General features: G+C 35.7%; 1 protein-coding gene across 2 annotated transcripts in view; it reads right to left on the bottom strand.

Annotated features, from left to right (window-relative positions):
• Positions 1 to 1,389: 1,389 nt before the first annotated feature.
• PLEKHF2 (pleckstrin homology and FYVE domain containing 2) overlaps positions 1,390 to 21,723 on the bottom strand; it is a 35,887-nt gene continuing 15,553 nt past the window's right edge. For both annotated transcript variants that reach the window (XM_005563737.5, XM_065519455.1), the window contains exon 2: positions 1,390 to 4,048. In XM_005563737.5, coding sequence (XP_005563794.1) covers positions 3,285 to 4,034 — 750 coding nt within the window. In that variant the 5' untranslated portion in view covers positions 4,035 to 4,048 and the 3' untranslated portion in view covers positions 1,390 to 3,284. The remainder of the gene's footprint in view (positions 4,049 to 21,723) is intronic.

The following is a 21,723-nucleotide window of genomic DNA, read 5'->3' as shown; positions in this document are numbered from 1 at the left end:
TTTTTTGTAGTGTTGGGGTCTTGCCATGTTAGGCTGGTCTTGAACTCCTGGGCTCAAGTGATCCTTCCACCTTGGCCTCCCAAGTGCTGGGATTACAGGTGTGAGCCACTGCACCTGGCCTATTTTTTTAAAAACTGACAAAAATTTATATATATCTAATATGGTACTGTGTAATATATAATTATACATATCATTATACATTATATATATATGGTACTGTGGATTTGTTTTGAAAGATGGATACACTGCAGAATGGCCAAATTGAGGGAATTAACATCACATACTCATCAGTTTCTGTGGTGAGAATACAAAATCTACTCTGATTTCCAAGGATACACTCTTAGCTATAGAAATCATATTGTACAATAGATTTCTTGAATTTATTTCTCCTAACTGAAATTTTGTGTCCTTTGGCCAGCATCTCCCACCCCCACACCCTCAACCAGCCCCTGATAACCATCATTCTACTCCTGGTTCTATGAGCTCAACTTTTTTAGATTCCACATATAAGCAAGATCATGAAGTATTTGTCTTTCTGTGCCTGGCATATTTCACTTAACATAACGTCCATCAGTTCCATCCATGTTGTCACAAGTAACAGGATTTAATTTTTTATGGCTGAATAATATTCCACTGTGTACACAGACCACCTTTTCTTTATCCATTCATTTGCTGATAGACACTTAGGTTGCTTCCATATCTTGGCTACTGTGAATGCTGCTGCAATGAACATGGGAGTGCAGATTCTCTCTTCAATATATTCATTTCGTTTTTTTCAGATATTAATATATACTTAGCAGTGGGATTGCTAGATGCTACAGGTAGTTCTATTTTCACCTTCTGAGGAACCTCTACTGTTTTCCGTAATGGCTGTGCTACTTTACATTCCCACCAACAGTGTGCAAGGGTCTCCTTTTCTGCATCTCCTTGCCAACGCTTCTTTCAACTTTTTGATAACAGCCATTCAACAGGTGTCAGGTATTATTATCTCATTGTGGTTTTACTTTGCATTTCCCTGATGATTAGTGATCTTGGACATTTCTTCACATACCTGTCAGCCACGTGTCTGTTTCCTTCTGAGACATGTCAATTCAGGTCAAGTCATTCCTTCTAACAGTAATTAGACAGCAAAGCCAAATTATATTAAGGCACTTCCCCATAACATTAAGCCATATCTTCAGCATTTGGAAGAATGTTTGTTTTCTGAGCCTTCATGCAGTAAATCCAAAGGGGAGTTTTGTTCACTGCTCTAACCTACTGCCTAGAACAATGCCTGGCACACAGCAGGAACTCACAGCTGTTGAATTATTAGGCAAAATATGCATAATATGTTTATTATCTTAGCAAAGGGGGGAAATCCTCAAGTCACAATATACGGAGAACAGAAAGTAAGTTGTAAAATATTTTTTATTGTAAAAACAAAGTCAATAAAGGTTGACAATGTAAATGTTATCTCAGAACATTTCCCCTTGGTTCCTGAATTTGCTAGATTCCTATGTACCAGCAAGTCTCCATTAGCATTTCTCAGGTTTCATGATCCTTTTCAGATATGTTGGTTGATTATATGTATATATTGCTTACAAACAAAAATCCACCTGATATTAAAACAAACCAAAAAAAAAAAACCATAAAAGCAAGCAAACGAACAGAAAACCCTAGTTTTGTTGTGCTTTTCTTTCACATTTCCTACAGGGAGATTTGTATATCTCAGATGCTTTCAAAATCTAATAGGTAAGTAAAATTAGTGCCCTAACTAAACAGTAAGATACCAAAGAATCCTCCATCACAAATTACTGAATCAAACTTCTCATGACATTTGCAGTATATTCAGATTTGAAGATTTTTTTTTATTTAGAATTTAAAACAAACTTTAGACTGCTGATTTTCCATATTTCAAAGACTGTAGCTGTTTGCAGCATATAAATGGAGAGAGTAGTGCAAAACACATCAAGTTTTATATGATAAATATATACTTTCAACCTAATGGCTGCCTCAAAAGTAAAGAGTGAGCAATTACTTCTCAAATAAATCTAGATTGACTTTCAGTTCACAATTTAGAAATAGCAATTGCTACTCTATTTCCATAGATTGCAAACTGATTTCAGATACAGATTACACATACAATTGTTTTACAAAAATAGAAATATTGTTTGGGATTTTACAAAACTTTATAAAATATAACACTATATTTGCAAATTCAAGATAGTTTCACACTGAAATAGATAATACTTCCACGATATGAAGTCTAGCCAGACTTAAAGTGGTCTGCCTTGAGACCATCCTTACACATTATTTCTTCCAAATCTTCAAGCCTAGGTAAACCTGTGCTCTAACACAGGCTTTGTAAAAAAGAGATTGTTTATTTTCAAGGGTTTTATAAGATTTTCAATCCAGAAATAATGTTAAAGCAGATGAATTTATATCTAAAAATATGTCTTACTAAAGGTGGAAGCTAATGCAGTATAATTCTATGTAACTGATAAATTTCAAACCAAATTCCTAAGAATGACAACCTATTATTAATTTAAAATATATATTTGACAATTATAATTTGGGACCTATGTAAAACAAATATATAATCACAACTATTTTATGGAAAAATATTTATTCATATAGAGTGAAAATACCTCCAAACTTAGTTATTTGTAGCTGTCGGATGAGAAGTATTTCCTAATTACACCCATTCATAAACACTCACTTTATCACTTCAAAGAGCACCAGTGTATTTTTTCGAAAACCAGAAAGTAAGAAGGTAGGGGGCTTACTTCATGTAACAGTGCTATTATGATAAGGCACCACTAGGTATATGAAAAAGCCAAACAAAGTATTTCCAAATCATGTGTTTTTGTTACTGGTGTTTTAACCATTAGACACGATGGTTAGAAAAAAGCTACTAACATATTAATGAACCACATTATAACCCCTTTCCCACCATTCTGTGCTTTTAGTTTTACCTGTAACAGAAATGAAAACAACACAGTAGTACATGATCTGTTAAACAAACATCTTTTCCCAACCTTCCGAGAAAATAACCTAAAAATAAACAAGAATAAGAAATAAAAAATGTATCTGATATATTCGCAAAAGTCTATCCCTGTAGAAGAGTGCGAGGAGTGGGAGAAGGCAGGGGACCTACTTTCTATGGAATATATTGAGGCACATAGGTTACAAGTTTCTCAGGCAAATTCATGGCTAGAACAAAACAGAGAGCCCAGAATCTTACATTTCCCCCAAAGCTGATTTCTCAGATAGCCACACCTGATTAAATACTCCCAAATGTGTCCTTAGTCACTGCTGTCATCATCATCATCATCATCAGACATATCATTTAAAGGAGACTTCAATGACTGACTATAAGAGTCTGATCTAGCAGGTTGGCATGTGGCCATGTCCCCAGTAGAAAGCAGGTCATAGCAGAAGTCACAAATCCGCACAGGCTTAGAGGACTGGCTGGGAAGAAGAAATCTCTTTTCAGAGCAGGGCCCACAGACAACAAAACCACATTTGCGGCAATGGTGGCGACGATTAACAGGTGTGAACTTTGCTTTCTGACAACGCATACATACAGTTGCCTCAGAGTCAGGAACCCAGACAGCAGCATGTTCATTACTGGGTGTCTTCCCACTTTTGGAGAGTAAATCAGTAACACATTTATTTATGTGATTCATCCATTCTGATTTCTCCGTAGCAGTGGCAGCATAAACTGCAAAAGATTTAGTTGGTGTCTTGATTAGCCATCCATTCCTTAAGTCTCCCTCATCTTTGATGGAATCAATAGTGACATTTTCCAGGGGAATAATATGTTGTTTGTTATATTTTTTCTTCTGGATGACAATATTGCCATATACAAGAATATCATTAAATAAGAAAAACTGCCTTGCTTTGGGTTTTTTTCTGCACAACTTAGTCAATACTCCTTCTCCAATAAGAACTCGTCCAGGTATAGTTAAAGGTTGACCAGCTGCTCCGAAACAGTTTTCCACTATGCTTATACGTCTAGTATTTGCTTCACTGTTTGCCAAGCGATCCACCATCTTTCACTAATAGCCTTTTAAAAAAAAAAGAAAAAGAAATTAGCACATATAAATTATAAATTCCTATAATTATATATAAATTTAAGCTAACAAATCATTGCTTCTACACAAAGGCAAAATGTTCTAAAATTCTTTCCCTCTAAGATAATCACTAAGCACATCAAAAGGGCTAACATTTCTCAATTTTTAAAATCATCAAAAACACTTATTTGTCATCTCCATGTAGCACCACACTAGTTAAGCAGGTATTTGTAAAAGTATAAACTTCCTACAGACATAATTGAAAGATGATTGAATAATTAACATAACTTATCTCTGCAAAATAATGTTCAATGAAATGTAATCTCAATGGGATTCTGAACAATAGAGAACAAAATATTACATAAACTAAGAAAAATGACTACTATTTTCCCAGTAAGCTATTACCACTGAGCTACAGCCTTAATTATCTCACCCGGATTACTAGAACTGTTTCCCAATATGTCTCCTGGCCTTCAGTCTTGCCCCCAAATCATCTTTTGGCAGTGATCTCTAAAATGCTATTTTGACCCCATCACTGCTCAAAATGATCCCTTAGCCTATTAAATACAGGGTGTTCAAGGCCTTTCATTACTTGGTTCTTACTTGTCACTGCAGCCTCACCATAAGTCACTCTTCACCTCAATGTCACATTCTAAGAACACTCTGCTACTTGTAGTCCATTTCACTGTTGTTCCTTTTACTACTTACTACTGCAGCTAACTCAAACTCATCCTTCAAGACTTAGTTTAGGTTATCGTACCTCTTCCAGGAAGCCTTCTTTAAACTCCCATGCTAGACTAAAACCCTTCCTGTGAGCTATCCATATTCCATGTATATTCTAGCTTCACTTTTACCAAAGGACTGAAATCTGTTCCTCCACAGACCACTGCAGAACCTAAAAAGCAGAGATCATCTGATAGCTATGTTTGAAACTGATATGGTCTGACACAGCAAAGGTACTAAAAAATGTTAATAACATTTTAACAATGTACAAAACACCATATTAATCTAACCATTTAATCTATAAGTCCAATATTAACTTCACTCAAGTCCCAGAGTTGTATCCTATTTCAAACCTACTAAACTAATACTACTATACTATAACCAAGTCATATTAAAGAACAACAAGCCTTGAGAAGAAGAAAATTTAAAGTTTAAAGACTAACAGCATAGTACAAGTTCCAGTATTCAGCTCAAAAACTGACACTCTAACCCTTCTTGGCCTCCATTATAAAGGACACTAGAATTCTGGTTATTCCTGAATTCTGTCTCCCCCCAAATCTTGGGTCTTTATAAAGCCCTTTTGTCCTCCACAAAGGTAGGATGTGGCAGGCCTAAAAGTTGTTCCCAAGAATTAATAGGATACCCATGGTTCCAAACTGGAAAGGTTTCTCTTTCTAATTAGGACTAATATGCCAGCCAATTAAAAGTCTACTATCCTATGCACAAGTATATCACAGAAAAGGAAATAAAAACAGCTAATAAACAGGAAAAGAGGCTCAATCTCTATCATAAAGAAATGATATTAAACATTAGTATATTTTTCACTTAGATTAATAGAAATTTTTAAACTTACTAAGATGCAGTACTCATAAAGGTATAGGGAAATAGGTACCCTTGTACACTACAGAGAATATGTGCATTCACCAATCTAAAGAAATTTCACTCACATGCATGAAGATATGTACAAGGATAATCAGTACAGCATTGTTTATAACAGGAAAACAATTGGAAAAGCTGCAAATATCCATCAAGAGGAATTGGTTGAAAAAATTACGACATACCTTTAATCACATCTCTTGAGAATAAGATAGATCTAAAACTAGTGACAAGGAAAATGCTCAAGATCTTCAGGTGGGGAAAAGAGATGCATATCCTGATCTCATTGTTATTTCAAATAAATACCATATTTCATCATATCTAAGATGCTATAGATTTTAAGACATATTTATGTGCAACTCATAAAGAGAAAAATGTTGCCAATTAAACCACAGCATACCACTGATTATAAGACAGCCCAATTTCAAAGACATAAAATATACTAAAAAATGTTTCTCTTTAGACTCAATGGAATACATATTTCAAAAGCATAATCATAGACATCTGTATATGTAAGCACACACAGAACATAAAGTTAGAAAATATATACTATACTATCAACAATGGTAGTTTATCTCCAGATACTATGGATCATTTTTTCATATTTTACATTATATTCAGGCATTCAACAAGTATTTGTCAGGCACTTAGGATCTAGGTGCAGGAAAAGTAAAAATAAACAACACAGGTGATCATACTTGAGTATGTGACATTAGATAAAAATTTTTAAAAGTAATAAACAATACAGGAAAGGTCCCTGCTCTTCAGGGTTTACATTCTATTTGGGGAGGAGGAAAGAGAAAACAAAATCGAGAATCTAGTACTAATCAATGCTATGATTTTTTTAAAGCAATTTTTAAAAGAAACTGAGAGTCACTATTCAGACTAGATGGTCAGGAAAGGCCTTTCTACAGTGGTGTCATTTCAGCTGTACTAGATGGGCAGACATAAGAAGGGGTAAGGATAGGGGAGAATATTCTAGACAAAAGGAGTAACTGCAAAGGCCCTAAAGCAGGAAAAGATATTGGCACTTTAAAAAAAAAACTCACAGATCTATTTATCTCCACCTGAATCAACTACTGAGTCTACCCATTTCGACATACTAATTAACTCATATACGACACAGATTTCCTATTATTGCTACTATGAAAATTAATACTATCATAAATTTGTAGAGTGCTTTTCATATTATTTTCTGATTTGAACTGTTTGAAATGTCTATAAAGTCACTAGAGAGGTTTTTATTGTCCCCCAAAGAAGCATCTAATAATATTAGCTGAACTGTGAGCTGATGAAGACATTAAGGCACAAAGATATTTAATAATGTAAAAGCAAAACTTAACCTGGAATGAACTCTACTCATAGGGAGTCCAACCAATGTGCTGAGCACTTTGCACTTACTACTTATTTCCCTCTTGCAGCAACCTTGTGATACATGCACTATTAGCTCCATTTTATGAATGAGTAAACAGACAAAGAGGGGTTAAATAACTTGCCCAAGGCTGTCACAGCAGACCAGGCCTCAAATCTGATTTCTCTGTGATGTTACAGTATATTATGGTACACTAATTGTTCCTTCGAACTCCACTGACTCTACAAGAACTCTAAGGAAGCTATTAACTAACCTGTGGACCTTCACTGCAAACCCTAAAAATACTGAAGATAAGGGAATACTATCTTGAACAAATCACCTGAAAGGATGGATATGTCATGATTTACCCAGCTAGTCTCTTGATAATCTTTCGTTGTCCAAATCTTTCAATATATTAAGTCTAAATCTTTGTTCATAAATCTTTCTCCCTGTTTAAGAATGATGCAACTTAAGCGAGGTTTGGGGCATTATTATTTAGTATATGGCTGCAGCAAAGCAAATAGCTTTCAAAGTTTGACAATGACCAACATAAACACATTTTATATTGCAAGGTTACAAACACTCGTATAATTATTTCAACAATGATCGATGCATTATTTTATCTTCATTTATTTTAATGATTCTGGCAGCCCACTTGATTGATTGATGGGTTGTCACCTATATCGGAAAAAAAATGGGCATACACAAAACCTAAGGCCTTTGGCCTTAAGCAGCCTCTTCCATTATCCTCTTTCATTTTCTGTTTGTGTCAGACATAAAAAAAGATAGTAAGCACTGAACTAAAAAACCCAAGAATACACAAATGCTGCCCTGCACACACACACACACACACACACACACACACACACACACACACAAGAGAGAGAAAGAGAGAATGGTGGTAGGGAAATAAGCAGCAGCAAGGAAAGAAAGGAGTGGGGAGAGGTTATCAAAAGGGAAATCAAAGTGCCACTTTTTTCTGGGTTACAGCTAGATACCCCAAATGTTCTTTGGTAAACTGGATTAGGGCACTACCATTTGGCTCAGGGCCTAAGCAAGGCCTCCCCCTTCCCCTAAAGCCCAAATCTAAATTTAATTCCAGCACACTCAGGTGCCCCAAGCAGAAAGAATGCTATACTTTTGTGAGAGGACTAGAATACAAGATTACAGGGCCTAGCCAAGGACTGAGTCCTTCCCATATCCTACTCGTTGAGGGGCACCAAAAGAGGAAGCAGAAGAGAACTATAAACATGGTTCAATTTGAGTAATGTCTACTTTTCTTGGGAAAGAATATCAGTGAATATAGGAAGAACTAAAAAGAAAGCTTTCCCATCCCTTTGCAGAAGTGGCTTCATAGAACAAATTCTAAGAAGTAAATAAAATTACTGGGTCAAAAGGCAGGAATAAAGAATCTTGCTACCTTTTACAAAATTTCCATTCTGGAAGTAACACCAATTTACCAAGCAGCACAAAGACAGTATCCGTTCCATCTTGTCCTACATATGGTACTTTTCTTTAAAAATTTCAGCAAGCATGACAGATTTTTAAAAGCATCTTGCTTTATTCATTTGACTCACTTTTATTTAGTGTTTATTCATCCAACAATTATTCACTGAGCACTCTCTAGATGCTGGGTATTACGCTTTTCTTCTTAGAGTTTAGAGGCCAGTGGAAGAGCAAGACAATAAATAAATAGGTAATTCCAAAAGATGAAGTACAATGAAGGAAATAAGCCGGTTGTCAAGATACAGGGGGAAACTCATTTAGATTGAGTAGTACAAAAAGGTCTCACTGAGGTAGTATGATAAACTGAGTCTTAAGGGATGAGGAGTCAGCCATGCAAAGGAAATACTATAAACAAAGGTCCTAAGACAGGAAGGAAAAGTACTTTTAATTGAATGTTTTATTCCGTAGCTACCTAACGAGGTCAATGATTTTCTAATGTGTTTATTAATCAATTGCATTTTAAAACTATATATTTAGAGGTTATTAATCTGAGTGTGTTACATATAAAAGCTATTAATCCTTTGTTTGTTTTCCTAATATATTAATCTATAGTTTTATGGTGTTTGACACGAAGTCAGTTGTATTTCTTAAGCAGTTAAACTTACAGATCTTTTCTTGGTGACTTTTCTTCCATCACTCCTAAGCTTCCCTTTCCAGATATCAGATGCACCTATTTATTATCTATGCTTTATGACACAAACTCTACATTTAATCATTTTATCCACCTAAAATGTATTCTGGCATAGGTAAAAATACTTTTTTGCTTTTCAAATATTTGCATTCTAAAAGAGCTAACTAATTGTTCCAGAAACACCAAGAACTGTGACCTCAGATATCCTTACTTGTAAATGGAAGTAATAGCAGATACATCAAGGAAAAGATTAATGACATAACGCATATAAAATGTTCAGCAAGTAGTCAACGAGTGGTAGCTTGCATTAATGCTATTAGTAATCTAACCTACTGATTGATGTCACTCTCATATTAAATTTTTACCTATTCTAAAATCTGCTTCTGGACTATCTGCTTTAATCCATTAACCTGTTTCATAATTCCTATGTCAGTACCATATATCTGGTAGCTCTATTCTAGACCATTACTCAACTTTCTTAAAAACATTTTAACTAATCTTGTTTATCTGTCCGGATAAAATCTACTTAGAATAGTGGTTCTCAACCTTAGCTTCACATTGGAATCACAAGGCAGATTTAACCTTTGGCATATCAGGAAAAAAAATGTTCAATTCAATTGACTATCTGGGTCCAAAATACCTTTTATTTTTAATATTTTAAGTAATTTTATGACTAATTTACAAAAATAATAAAGGAGTAGTTTTTTTAAAAAACTAAGAGAAAGCTTCATAAAAACTTAAACATAACAGAATTTTTAATTTCATCTTTCTCTGATTTTAAAGGTATATATATCCGAAATAAGAAACATCCTTTGAAAGAAACTTTGAATGCACGAACGTGTATTATTTCCATTTTTTGTCCTTAGAAATATTGTTAATTCTTGAGTTTGAAAAAAAACTCATCTAGGAAATCATCATTTGAAGACTCACAGTCTAAGATTTCACTTATACAATTAAATTCACTATCATTATTAAGTGTTGTTTCTTTGCATTTATCTTCTGACTTGTCTAATAGTTTTGAAATGTCTTCCTTTGCCTTTTTTTTTTTGCTATTAAAGACAGAAAATAAAAAATGAAAAAATATGAATTCTCAAATATGTTAAATGAAAGTTTAGAACAAAAACGCTAAAAAGGATGATCTCAAAACTGTTTTCGTATCTTTTTGAGAAATGATACAGTAGTGATGCTATATTTCACCATTGCGTCATCCTTCTTGGCAATTCTATCACTCTTCCATTTTCTTCTTTTTGGCATAATTGGAGGAAATTAATGAATAATGATTAAATAATTCGCAGGATAATGAAATAGCAAAATGCTTCAAGATATAGGAAAAGTAAAATCACTAAGATCCCATAATATATCTTAGATTTATGAATACCCAAAGAAACCATATGGTAACTGCACGCTAGAATGAGTTTTATTTTACTTTTTAAAATAAGCAAATTTTGTTTTTGTTCTTTGGAAGACTTTAAGAAATGAGTTATAGAATATGAATCAATATAATAATTAGAACTACTCAGAAAAGAAACTGAAAACCTAAAATTAAGATTAATGAATTCTGCTGATAAATATCAAAGGTTAAGAAACATCAATACCTAGATTCTTCCCCAGATAGTCTAATTTTATTGGTCCGGGGTATGCAGGGTAAGACCTGTGCACCAGAATATTTTTAAAGCTCCTCAGATAATTGTAACGTGTAGCTAAGCTTTAGAACCATTTTTTAATTACGATAAATAAATAAAAGAATAAAATCCCACTGAAATGTTGATGAAACTTATGTTATATCCATACATTAATTTAGAATTAACATCTTTACAGTTTGGAGCATTTAAGGGTGATAGTATCTCTTCCCAAGGCTTCAAATCTTTCATGGCATAGTAATTTTGTATGCTTCTTCTGTAAGATAGTTACACTTCTTAAATAGGCTCCCAGATTTTGTATACTTTTTGTTGCCACTTTGAATCTAAGCTCTTTTTCACAGCATGTTTTCTAATTAGTTAAAACTGTTAATAGGAAAACTATTGATACTTGTTTCTTTTCACATTCAGGTACTTCATAGAATTCTATTAATTTCAACAGTTTTCCACTTGACTTTTTTTTTTCTTTTTTTCTTTTTTTTTTACATTGTCTTCTTTTCCAGCAGTGCCTGGCAGTGTTAATTCACAGTTAAAATGTAAAAATTAGAGCAGAAGCATATCTTTTATAAAGCCAGCTTTTATATACCAATTTTTAAAAATAATCAAAGGTTTCAAGTTATCTTCTTCACACTGCAGACAAGAACTGCATTTACATTGTCTAAACTCCATCCTAGTCTTTTGGTAACAACCTGCTTTTAAAGTAGCATGTTCTTCAGTGGGGTGTTTACCACCTGTTAAAAATGTAATTAGAAGAGCAAAAACTCTTTTTAAAAGAAAAAATGACACAGAATCCTACCTACAATTGAGAAGAAAGACCAACTGTCATAGACTACTATGTCCTAGTTCTCCCTACTGGAAAATCAATACTTCTTATCTCATCCTTACAGGTCAGTTTAAAATGAAAACAAATCTAATTTTATTTCTTACATATACCCATGATATCTGTTATCAGTGAGCTTCAGTATTCAACCGTGCATTATAGTGGAAAACCAATGAACTATGAACTAAAGGACCTGGATTCTAATCTTGGTTCAGACACTAAATAAGTGATTTCATACGAATTACTTACCTTTTTTTTTTTTAAAGGAAGAAAACATAATTTTTAAAGCTCTTTCAGTCCTTAAAATAGTGAGTCTTTGATAGTAAATGGGCCATATTTTCTAGTTTACTGTAGACTTACTTGTCTATAAGTTAATTTTTAATCAAATTTATGACTCTTTTAATCTCAATCAAGATTTTAAAATCCGTGTTACTGCTGGACTGAAACTTTACAGAAAATGTAAAAGGAAAGGAAGAAGCTAACAAGCAACTGGAGAACAGAGGTAAAAACAAACAGCAATAAACTATCAGAGGTACATCCTCCTGAGCAAATGTATAATATCAAAGCAAACTTTCTTAATACATCTAAGTCAAATGAACAAATATTCTGAGTACCTACCATCTGCAAGGGACAAGACAGTTCTTACTTTCAAAAGTTCTACAGTTTAGTAACCAGAATAATAATCAGGGAATTCTTGGTAAGAGTCTCAATAAATCAGTAAGATGATAAAGCAAAAAAAGAAATACTTGAAAATTTAGCAAATTGCATTTGGAATTTTAGTAAACTCTACTTATTCCATCAAAAAGAGAGGTCAAGATTTTTTCTGTCCCTTTCCACCAGGATTTCTGCCACCGTGGCCAACCAACTACACAATATGTGTTGTAGAAATTACTAGTGATAAAAGGAAGAGGTTCATTTCTTTGGTAAGACAAAACTTTCATATGTTAATTTCAAATTTATTAAAACTGGATTAAGAAAAATGGAAACTTCAAAATTCTGAATCACATTTAGACAGAGGTCATTTTTTTTTTCTTTAAATCTCTCATAGGTACCAAATATGCCTATTACGGAAAAGTAGACTTATTCTACAATCTCAGCCAAGAAAGAAAAAAAGGAAGTAACGTTTACTGGGCACCTACACATGTGCATAATAGCACATCCACATTATACTCTTTCATTTAATAATCTCGATTTTGTTGTGATCATTACTTTAATTTTACAAAAAAACTGAGTCATGAACTAACTAGCTAAGCAATTATCAAATGGCCTCACAGTTTTGTTTTTTGTTTTTTTTCCTGTGTTTTTTGTTTTTTGCTTTTTCTTGAGACAGAGTTTCACTTCTATCACCCAGGCTGGATGGAGTGCAATGGCAAAATCTCGGCTCACTGCAACCTCTGCCTCCCGAGTTCAAGCAATTCTCCTGCCTCAGCCTCCCGAGTAGCTGGGATTACAGGCAGCCACCACCATACCCTAATGATTTTTGTATTTTTAGTAGAGACGAGGTTTCACCAAGTTGGCCAGGCTGGTCTTGAACTCCTGACCTCAGGTGATCCATCCGCCTCGCCTCCCACAGTGCTGGGATTACAGGCTGATTGGTGCGTAGTTTGAGTTTAATGCTCACCCTGATCATAAAATGGAGTAGACAGCTAAGCTGGATGTAGCTAGAATAAAAGGCCTAGGCTGAAATTAATTAGGGGGTTGGGAATAGGAAGGGGGGTTCACAGGAGAAGGGCAATAGAAAAGGCTAAGGTTGGGGCAGTAATACAGAGGATAATGGTAGATGTTGAGGGTTTTCAGGGTTCTTTAGTGAAGAGTTTTACTGCGTTGGCGAAGGGTTGTAATAGCCCACAGGGGCCTACAATGTTAGATCCTTTGCGTAGTTGCATGTAGCCTAGTATTTTTCGTTCAGTAAGTGTGAGGAATGCTATGGCGGCTAGTACGGGTGCAATAAGAAGTAGAAGGTTTGTTACAGGCATGGTGTTAAGAAGAGGAGTTGAACCTCTGATTATAAAGTTTTAAGTTTTATGCAATTACCAGGCTCTGCCATCTTAACAAACCCTGTTCTTGGATTGGGTGTGTGATATTCTATTAGATTAAGATTATATCATCTATGGAGAGAGGGCGCTTTGTGAAGTGGGCCCTATTTCTCTTATCCTTTCGTACAGGGAGAAATATAGAATAGACAGAAACCGACCTGGATTGCTCCGGTCTGAACTCAGACCACACGGGACTTTAATCGTTGAACAAATGAACCTTTGATACCTGCTGCACCATTAGGATGTCCTGATCCAACATCGAGGTCGTAAACCCTATTGTCGATATGGACTCTAGAATAGGATTGCGCTATTATCCCTAGGGTAACTTGTTTCATTGGTCAAGTTATTGGGTCAGTTGTGCAAATTGATTTGCTTTGGCTGGTGTGGCCTTAGCATAGGTTGTTCGGAGGCTGGGTTATGCTCCGAGGTCACCCCAACCAAAATTTTTAATGCAGGTGCAGTAATTTAAAATCCGTAGATTTGTATAGTTTTGATTGCATTAGTAAATTAAAGCTCCATAGGGTCTTATTGTTTTATGTCCGCTTCTTCATGGGCAGGTCAATTTCACTGGTTAAAAGTAAGAGACAGTTGAACCCTTGTGGTGCCATTCATACAAGTCCCTATTTAAGGAACAAGTGATTATGCTATCTTTGCATGGTCATGGTACCGCAGCCGTTAAACAAGTGTCACTGGGCAGGCAGTGCCTCTAATACTGGTAATGCTAGAGGTGATGTTTTTGGTAAACAGGCGGCGTGTTAAGTTTGCCGAGTTCCTTTTACTTTTTTTAAACTTTCCTTAAGAGCATGCAGGTGTTGGGTTAACAGTATGAGTAGTATTGGGTTTGTTTTTTGTTTGTTAATATTAGGCTGTGCCACCGTGCCCAGCCTTTTTTTTTTTTTTTAATGCATATTCTTTCCATTATACCTTCACCTTCAGAAATAAATACGGCAGTATTTTTTGCATATGCACCTATATTATGTATTTGGAATAGCCACTGACAAAATAAGAGGAAAAGAAATTACATATCTACGGTAATAACCATAAGATACACTCAAAATGATTCTTCAAATACTAAAAAGAAGTAAAAGGCAAAGCTATGACTAATTTAGGGTACTAGTAAAGGCAGTTTCATATAGGTAAGATTTGATAGCGAAATAGTATGTAAGAACAAGTAAGTCATAGTTGAAGATTTTAGAAAATGAGTTTGGAAAATCAGAACAGTCACACTGGAGGTTTAAAAACATCTTTAGAGAGGTAGGAGAGAGGGAACGAATATGGATTTCAAGTTCTAAACAAGCCCTTTAAATTTTTACTATTTAAATCTTTTGGCTTCCCTGGGCCACGCTGGAAGAACTGTCTTGGGCCACACATAAAATACACTAACACTAATGATAGCTAATGAGCTAAAGAAAATAAGAAAAGAAAAAAATGAAAAAGAAAAAAAATCACACACACAAAAAATCTCAAAATGTTTTAAGAAAGTTTACGAATTTATATTGGGCACATTCCAAGCTGTGCCCCGTGGGCTGCAGATTGGACAAGTTTGATTTAAATCATCCTACACAAGGCAAGATTTAATATTCTTTAACCATTGCTATAATCAAGTAAGTCTATTCAGAAACCAGATTCCTTGGGCAACAGAATCAAATCTAAAATCCTTAACCTGGTATTCAAGGCCCTTCACAGTCAAGTCCTAACTTGTTGCAATCTATCCTTCCAGTTTTACCTCTTTCTATAAATTTTCTTTGTTATAGTCAAATCAGACTACTAACTATTAGCAGAATATGCTCAGGGCTTCCTTCCCTACCTCTAAGCTCGGCATGTCCTCCCTCCTTTGTTCTTCTCTATTTACTGAAATCTCACCAATTCTTTAAGACACTCAGTTCAATCGCCTCACAGCCAAATATTGTGGCTGGGTATATCCTGTGGCCAGGTATAGCCTCATACCATTTTATTTGTACCACTTTATAGCACTTATAGTCTATTTGTTTCATAAAAATATGTGTACTTGCTCATTCCCAACAGATGTGGAGGTTCCTTAAAAAAAGATTATTTCCTCCAACTTTGTACTTGCAACAGCACCTAAAAAAATGCTTGTATAAATGGCATCAATGTGCACTGAACTGAATATGATCAGCAGTTAGAAGGGGCAGCAGCTCTCAATCTTGAGTTTGATGAAAATCAAAGACTTCATTTTTAACGTCTACATTAATTTTCACAGAAAACAGGAACCACACCCTACCCATCAACTGCTTCACTAGACCCACAGATTTTAAATTTACAAGCAAATGTTGTGGCCCATTTCAGTACAGTATATAATTAAAAATTCTAAGTATTGAGCAAGGCATATCCTGTTTTTTAAAAAATTTCAATCTCATGATAATATATATAAATGATTTCTTCTTTCTCCAAAAAGCACAGCTGTTTAGTTAGTAAATAAAAAATGATGATTACGTGCATATTTTCATCATCACAAAACTCAGATTCAAAAACTCACATCATTTCTAAAAGTATTTGTACAGGGGCAGCTGTACAGTGCTGACAGCTGTAAAGAAAGCATTGGATAATATCTAAAAAATAGCTTGGGCACAATTGCACAAGCCTGTAATCCAGCACTTTGGGAGGCCGTGGCAGGTAGATCACTTGAGCCCAGGAGTTCAAGACCAGCCCGGCCAACATGGTGAAACCCCATTTCTACCAAAATTACATAAATCAGCCAGGTATGGTAGTGTGCACTTGTGGTCCCAGCTACTCGGGAGGCTGAGGTGGGAGGATAGCTTGAGCCTGGGAGGCCAAGGCTACAGTGAATCATGACTACACCACTGCACTGCAGCCTGGACCACAGAGCGAGAACCTGTCTCAACAAAAAAAAATTAATTAAATAATATCTGAAAAATAAACCTGGTAAAGCTCAACTAAAACACTACTGAGGAATTAGTTATCCTGTCACATCCCTGGCCAATTTTCTTTAGTATCATTCAAAACAGTTACAACCTGTTCACTGCATTCAAGGTTTATATGTTTGGTGGAAAAAAGAACAAAGAAGACACTAGGAAATAAAATATATGCCACAAGGTTTAATACAAAACACAAGGAGGTAAGTATTATAATAAAAATATTAGCAAAGTAGTAAGGAAGCAAAAAAAGCAAAGAGTGAGGGCATGGCACAGAGAATACAGCATTTGAACACTGAAAACAGGTTGTGAAGAATGAGTGGAATTTAAGAAGGCAAAAAAAATGGCTAAATAAAGGCACAAAGCTTTGCAAGTAAAAACCCACATAAAAAGTCACACTGGGCGGGGCGCAGTGGCTCACGCCTGTAACCCCAGCACTTTAGGAGGCTGAGGCAGGTAGATCACTTGAGGTCAGGAGTTCGAGACCAGCCTGGCCAACAGTGAAACCCCATTTCTACCAAATAAAAAATTAAAAAATTAGTCCGGTGTGGTGGCATGCACCTGTAGTCCCAGCTACTTGAGAGGCTGAGGCAAGAGAATTGCTTGCAACCAGAAGGCAGAGGTTACCGTGAGCCAAGATCATACCACTGCACTCCAGCCTGAGCCACAGAGCAAGACTCCCTCTCAAAAAAAAAAAAAAAAAAGAAGTCACACTGTACAGCTGCAGCAGAAGCTGTAGGGGAGTTATTTAGTGGGAAAAGAGGGGAAAAATAAGACAAAATCTTGTTAATATCTGAGACTTCCTTCTGAAACTTTTGGAAGGAGTGACCTGATCTGATCTGGATTTTTCTAAGATAACTGTAGAAACGATGAAAGATAAATTGAGAAGGAAGAGACTGAAAACAGGATCCGGTTGAAAAGTAACTGCAAAAATAGAGGGGAAAGTTGATGAAGAGTCTGAAGCTTACAACAGGAAAAGAAAGGATGGGTCAGATTCAGAACTGCAGACTGGATATAGAAGAGTAAAGCTAAAATTAATCTCCAGGGTTTTAGTCTAAGTGATTAATTCAGAAAAGCAAATGAAACCATTAACTTTTAATGAATTCCAAGTAGCCAAACATTTATTATCACTTGCTCTGTGCAAAGCAGTATTAAAGGACAGAAGATACTCAAAACTGAAAATCTTTGTGGAAGAGAAAGACAGCTATATTCTCATGTTCATACAGACAAGTATATATACTTCAGTTGTATTTCTATAGGAAAGATGATTATGGGAGTATCTGACAAGGAAAAAACCGAAACAAGGAAGGGGTTTGGTATCCCTATAGTGTGCTATAAACTGAGGTATACAATTAACTTAAATCTGTGCAAAGTCTAACACAGCAGAGGAAAAACAAGCCAAAAACTTTTTTTTTTAACTTAAAAAAAAAAAAAAAACCCAACAGTGATGAAGGTCCCAGGGCCAAGGAGTTGAGGTGGGATGTAATTTTGACCAGGTAGAACATCTAGGAACATGTCTTGTAAGAACTAGAAATTCAAGCTGGGCCTTAAAGCAAACGTAGTAGCTCAAACTATCTGGGGTTTGGGTATGGATAATGGTACACAAGTCTATTCGCCCAGAGAGGAAATAATGGAACCTAGGTCAGAAGAGGCAGGGTCAGGAGAAGGCATAGTGATAAGAAGTCTGGTAAAACAGGGATGAGAAAAACTGCAAAAGAAAGCAAACATCAGATAAAGAGTTTACACTTTATTACACAGGCCATGGGAAGACAAAGGTTTTTAAATAGGAAAATATTAATCAGACACAAAAGCAGTACACAGGATGGACTGAAGAGAATATGGAGAAGAATGAAGACAAAGAAACCAGTCATATGAGGATTACAACAATCTCTAAATGAAAGGTAAGAAAAGCCTGAACCACAATAATTGGCAGATAACAGAGGCATAGCAGACAGGATTTAGGAAATAACTGAATACGTGGATGAAAAGGGACTGTAAGATGACTTCAAAGGCTTAAGGGTAAGCCACTGGGCAGATGCTAGCTTTGTTTCAGGAGAGAGAAGAAATCAGTCTGGGACATATTTGTCTTGAAGTCCTCCAGGGCATCCACAAGATGGCAAGATGGGCAGGGGGCTCCAGGACAGAGAGATTTGGTAGTCACCCACCTAGAGATGCTGGCTGATGCTGGAAGAAAAACAAGGGCGGAGGACTAAACTTTGGGGAACCCCTAGTTTAGAAAGCAGGAGGAAAATTAAGAGAAAAAAGAATGGGACACAAAGGAGCACAAAGCACCTTTTCAACCTGCTCTCACACGTTTCACAACTCTCAGAGACTAAATAACCTGCCAAAAGGTCACAATCAGCAGTGGGACACACGGAAAAAAAAAAACAAAAACAAAAACAAAAAAAAACAAGGATTAATGGCAATGTATAACAATAAAATATTTGAAATTTTTACCCACAAAAATTTATCCTGGAGAAATAAACTGGAGGAAGGGGGTGGAGGGGGTGTGGCATATAAAACGTTTTCCCACTATTAACTCTAATAGTGAAAAACAAAACCTAAATTTCTAGCTGAGGAATAGTTAAATATATCACAAAAAGCTATCATAAAAGAAAAATTTTACTACCTAAACTTTTAAAACTTCATCATTGGGGGAAGAATATTAAAGTAATATGGCAAAGGGTCAACATTTACTGATTGACTGATGGGACAGGGTCTTGCTTTGTCACCCAGGCTGGAGTGCAGTGGCACAATCTCAATTCATTGCAACCTCTACCTCCCAGTCTCAAGTGATCCTCCCACCTCAGCCTCCTGAGTAGTTGGGACTACGGGCGTGCCACCATGCCCAACTAATTTTTGTATATTTTATAGAGACGGGGTTTTGCCATGTTGCCCAGGCTGGTCTCAAACTCCTGGACTCGAGCAATCTGATCTGCCCACCTTGGCCTCCTGAAGTGCTGGGATTACAGGTGTGAGCCACCACACCCAGCCAACATTTTTAATATACAAAGGGCTCCTGTAAATACACAAGAAAAAAGGAAAATATCCCAAGAGAAAAATAAGAAACAAATGTCAATTAAAAAAATGAAAATGACCAGAAAATTTTAAAAATGACTCTCAATCCCAAAGAAATAAAAATTAAAATGATATTCATATATTACTCACCTCTCTAAGATGTGGTAAAAATGGGCCCTCATATCCTTGATAATACTGTATACACACTGGAACAACTTTTCTAAATGCCATTTTGGCTATATAAATGCTTCAGAAAGTTTATACAACAGTTCTATTTCCAATAATATATACAAAAATTAAAAGTGTACAAAGTTGTTCACATGAAGTTCACGGTAGCTTTGTCTATAATATGGAAAAGCTGGAAACAATCGAAATATTTAACAATAGGAGACTAATAAATTATAGCACATCCATTAATTTTTAGGCAGTTTTTTTTGAAACATAATATTCAATGTGAAAAATTGTTAAATAAAGCATTTTATTAAATAAAAGTTTCTAAACAGCACATATAGTATAAGCCGATTTGTTATTTAAAAGTGGTTGATATGCACCAAAAAGTTAGTAGTGGTTATCTCTAAGTACTAGACTAATAATATTTTGATGTGCCTAATTATCTTATAATGAACACATTCTCTCATAGACAAAAAAAGCCTTCTAGTTTGGGAAGAAAATACAAAGAAGAATGTGTAGAAAAATATAAGTATAAAAAGCAAAATATAGCTATATGTACATTTAATAAAAATATGAGCAAAGAACACAAAAATCTTTTTCCCCAACTATTGTTTAAATGAAACAAGTATAAAGAATTAAAAATAGTTCCACTTCTGAAAATGGGGGGGGGAAAAAAGATGAAGTTGGTGCAGAGAAGAAAACAGAAAATTCACATCATAAAATCTTAATCATTTTAGAAGGAAGCAAGGTTAAAGTCAAGTGTTTCAAGACTGGGGTTAGCAACCTGACTCGAGTGAAAAAGCAACAGAGAAAATAAGTCAACTTGGGGATAAGAAAAAGATTAGAAAGTGACTAGTATATAGCAGGTAGAAAACAAGTACATAACAATCACCAAAAACGTGACTTTGGGAGAGAGTGTGGGGCAGGGACAAAAGTAGAAAACTGACCAGTTATACCCAGCAAAGGTCAAGGAGAGGAGGGACTGTGGTCTAGTGAGTTCATAGTTAGAACATGAACTACAGAGTTCAAGGTTGAAAAGAAGGAAGACAACTAATGGCCTAGGAGGGAATAGAGGTGACAATAAGGACAAAAAGCTGCTTCACCAGTTATGACAGAAAAAGAGAAACAGACCTTTGCATCGCCATCTGGCCACAAGGTTTAAGACTTGAGGTAGAGTGGTTCTGAATGATGACAAGTAACATGGTCATAACATGCAGGCTGCTGTTGCAGAGTAGCAGTGAGGGTCACTGGAATTAGTGTAGTTCCAAACGTGGCCATTCTGGCCAGAAATGAATGTAACCCTTACTTAACCTCTATGCACTTCGCCTTCCTCAGTTCCAAGTATTTAATACATCCTTTCTAGCCTGACTGATAGGAATGTGGCTGGCAGCTAACCCCTCTGCATTTTATTCAACTACAAAACGAAGAGCATAAGAAAGGAGATGGGAAATGGAGTTAAATAAAAGGTTCTCCACCTGATTGAACACTAAAGTCAGGGGTGCTTTTAAAAAGAGGCAAAATTACCTATGTTCTGTCCCCAAACCCAGTAATTCTGATGTATTTGTCCTGGGGTGGGATCCAGGCAATATTATTTCTAAGTACCTCCTCAGGAGATTTTAATGTGCAGCCAAGGCTGAAAACTGAACTAGGTATTCCTACAGGCTGCTTCCCTTTAAAAGTTTTTAAATTCTATGATTCTATATAATTCACTGTCATTCTGTTCATTTGTTAAAATAATACCTAAAATAATACCTTATCGTATTCCAGGCCCTTCCACAAACATCGAATCTTGGGTGATCCTCACGATAACACTGAGGCAAATATTTCTGTGCCCATTTCACAAATGAGTCCAGAGAAGCTTACAGAAGTGAAGCGGCTTTTTCAAGAGTCACAAGCTAGCAAGGAGCTGAGCCAGGACAAGGTTTATTTGTTCCAGTCCATCCTACATGCAACTTGCTTTCTTTCCAGTGCACTCACAGCAACCATCTGAATGCCTTTTATTCCC

Source organism: Macaca fascicularis, chromosome 8 (assembly GCF_037993035.2).
Source record: "Macaca fascicularis isolate 582-1 chromosome 8, T2T-MFA8v1.1".
Classification (NCBI taxonomy): Eukaryota; Metazoa; Chordata; class Mammalia; order Primates; family Cercopithecidae; genus Macaca; species Macaca fascicularis.
Note: the sequence above shows the minus strand (reverse complement) of the source record. Positions and strands in the feature narration are given on the sequence as shown.